Genomic DNA, 2,995 nt, shown 5'->3' on the forward strand with positions numbered 1-2,995 from the left:
TGCTAAGTAGTAAAGGAAACAGTTCTGTCTGTGCAGGTTGTTCAGGTGTGTGACAAACCTATCAGTGCAGGTGGCATATTGGATCAATGTCAGTAAATGTAAAAAAAATGAGGGCCAGATCTGTCAGTGCAGGGGGGGCAGATTTTCGGTGCAGGGGATGTAGGTGACAGCAGTGTCAGGGGTTAAATGGGACCGACGTGTCAGTGCAGGTTATCAGATCGGTGCTGGTTATGGGATCGGTGTGTCGGTTGCAGGGTATGGGATCGGTATGTCGGTGCAGGTTATCGGATCGGTGTGTCGGTGCAGGTTATCAGATCGGTGTGTCGGTGCAGGTTATCGGATCGGTGTGGCGGTGCAGGTTATGGGATCGGTGCAGGTTATGGGATCGGTGTGTCGGTGGCACCGATGTGCTGTCGGTGCAGCTGTGGGATGTGCAGGGTTCCTCCCCCGTCCCAGCTGTGCCCCCCTCCTCCTGCCTCCAGCCGCCTCCTCCGCTCCCGTCGCTGCCTCCTCCCCCTCTCCATCCCTCCCTCTGTCCTCCAGCACCGGCTGCCATCCTCTGTCCCTCCATCTCTGCCCGGCTCCCCCACTCACAGCCCGACCTGGACCTCAATGCCCGCACCATGATGACAGGTATCGCCGCCGCCTCCTTCTTCTCCAATGCCTGCCGCTTCGGGGGCTGCGGGCTCCACTTCACCACCCTGGCCGAGCTGATCGAGCACATCGAGGACAGCCATATCGGTGAGTGCCCCCCGGGGATGAGCACGGGGTCGGGGCATTGTGTGCGGGGCAGCCGAGTGCCCATTGGGTGCAGTGCTGGGGGTGCAGCGTGCACGGTGCTCCCTCCGCTAGGTGTAGTGTCCGCCCCTCTGGTGGGTGTGGGGGGCTCAGGGATGCTGAGGACCCCCCCGGCCCCTGCACTGACACCGGTGACTAGGTGTGGTGGGTGGGGGGTGCTGTCACCTCTGTCATGTGTGGGGCGGAGCACAAGGTGTCCCCAGTGTTGTCACCCCGTCACTGTGTACACACGATATGGCAGCACCGGAAGCCCGAGCTGTGTATGTCGCGATATGTCAGGCCATGGAGGCGCCGACTATTCCTCTCCCCGCTGCCATTAGAGATGTGTCGTAGTGGGGCTAGGCCCGAGGAGGAGGAGTAGGAGGGGGTGTGTGTGTGGCCGGGGTATAAGGACCAGGCTGTGCCCGTTATCTGCCTGCCTCTGCCTACCTGGGCACGGGGTGTGCACCCATGGCTGAAGAGAACCTGTCACTGTTGTGCTGTCTTCCATGGGCTGCTATCCCTTGTCTGAACCCTGAGGACATACACAGGTCACACATGCCGGGTATTGGGCATGGTATACCAGGGAAGGGTAATGGGAGCTGTGTGGTTGCCCATGGCGACAGGTCAGATACTTCCTGGGATGTATGCAGGCCGAGCGTTGCATGGGACACCCTAATGGGGTCTTTACAGGTGATGTGAAATGCTTCCATTATTGCTTCTGCTTGTGGGTATCACACATTCATGGAGCTGTTGCCAACATTCTCCGGGGCAGGGGATTGAGGTGGGTCGTGGGTCCTGGTGGCATATTGGGGTAGTAGATGATGGGGGTGGCTCCTGGTGGTATATTGGGGTAGTAGAGAATGGGGGTGGGTCCTGGTGACATATTGGGGTAGTAGAGGATGGGGTAGTAGAGGATGGGGGTGGGTCCTGTTGGCATATTGGGGTAGTAGAGGATGTTGGTGGGTCCTGTTGGCATAATGGGGTAGTAGAGGATGGGCGTGGGTCCTGGTGACAAATTGGGGTAGTAGAGTATGGTGGAGGGACCTGGTGACATATTAGTGTAGTAGAGAATGGTGGGAGGCCCTGGTAACATATTGGGGTAGTAAAGGATGGCGGTGGGTCCTGTTGGCATATTGTGATATAAGGTAGATCCTAGTGATATTTTGTGATATAAGAAGATGGTAATAAGGCTTGGTGGAATGTTATTTTGGGGGAGAATGGTGGTGGGTCCTGGTCACATATTGAGATAGTAAGGGCTGGTAGTGGGTCCTGGTGGCATATTGTGATAGGAGAGAATAGTAGTAGATCCCGGTGATATGTTGTGATAACAAGTACTGGTGCTCTGATGTGGTTGGAGAGAATTGGGGTTCTGGTGACATGTTGCAGTAAAAGAGAATGATAGCAGGCTCTGGTGACATGTTCTAGAAGAAGAAGATGGCAGTGGGTCCTGGTGTCCTATTGGCGTAGTAGACCATGGCAGTGGATCCTGGTAATGTGGCACATTGCTGTAAGGGAGGATGGTTATAGGCTCTGTTAGTATGTTGTGTTAGGAAAGGGTAGTGATGGGTCTTGATTGCATGTTATGGTAGTAAAGGACGATAGTGGGTTCTGGTGGCATGTACTTTTAAGAGAAGGTGGTGGTGGTAAGAGAAGATGGTAATGAGCCCTTCTGGCTTGTTTTAGTAGGGTCAAATGGTGGTATGACCTGGTGGAATGTTGTGGTAGTAGAGGATGATGGCAGGTTTTGGTGGTATGTTCTGGTAGTGGTTGATGGTGGTGGGTGCTGTTGGCATGTTATGGCAGGAGAGAATGGTAAAGGGACCTGGTTGGCATGTTGCTGTGGAAGAAGATGATGTTGTGGTAGGAGAGGATGGTAATGAACCCTGGTGACATATTGTTGTAGGGGAGGATGGTAGTGGTGAGTCCTGGAGGCATGTTGCTGTAGGAGTAGATAGTCAAAATGGTAGGAGAGGATAATGTTGAAGTAAGAGAAGATGGTAATAGGGTCTGGTGGCATGATGGCAGGTTTTGGTGGGGTGTTCTGGTAGGAGAGGATGGTGGTGGGTGCTGGTGGCATGTTGTGACGGGAGAATGATGGAGGCTACTGGTGACATGTTGTTGTAGAAGAAGATGATGTTGTGGTAAGAGAGAAAGGTAATGAACACGGTGGCATGTTATAGTAGGATAGGATGGTGGTGGGACCAGGAGGCATATT

At 54.2% G+C, this 2,995-nt stretch overlaps 1 protein-coding gene across 1 annotated transcript in view; it reads left to right on the forward strand.

The window, feature by feature from the left end:
• Window positions 1–521: 521 nt before the first annotated feature.
• JAZF1 (JAZF zinc finger 1) overlaps window positions 522–2,995 on the forward strand; it is a 172,218-nt gene continuing 169,744 nt past the window's right edge. The window contains exon 1 of the mRNA XM_072412479.1: window positions 522–741. Within this exon, the coding sequence (XP_072268580.1) occupies window positions 624–741 (118 nt within the window). The 5' untranslated portion in view covers window positions 522–623. The remainder of the gene's footprint in view (window positions 742–2,995) is intronic.

The sequence above is a fragment of the Pyxicephalus adspersus genome, chromosome 5 (assembly GCF_032062135.1).
Source record: "Pyxicephalus adspersus chromosome 5, UCB_Pads_2.0, whole genome shotgun sequence".
Classification (NCBI taxonomy): Eukaryota; Metazoa; Chordata; class Amphibia; order Anura; family Pyxicephalidae; genus Pyxicephalus; species Pyxicephalus adspersus.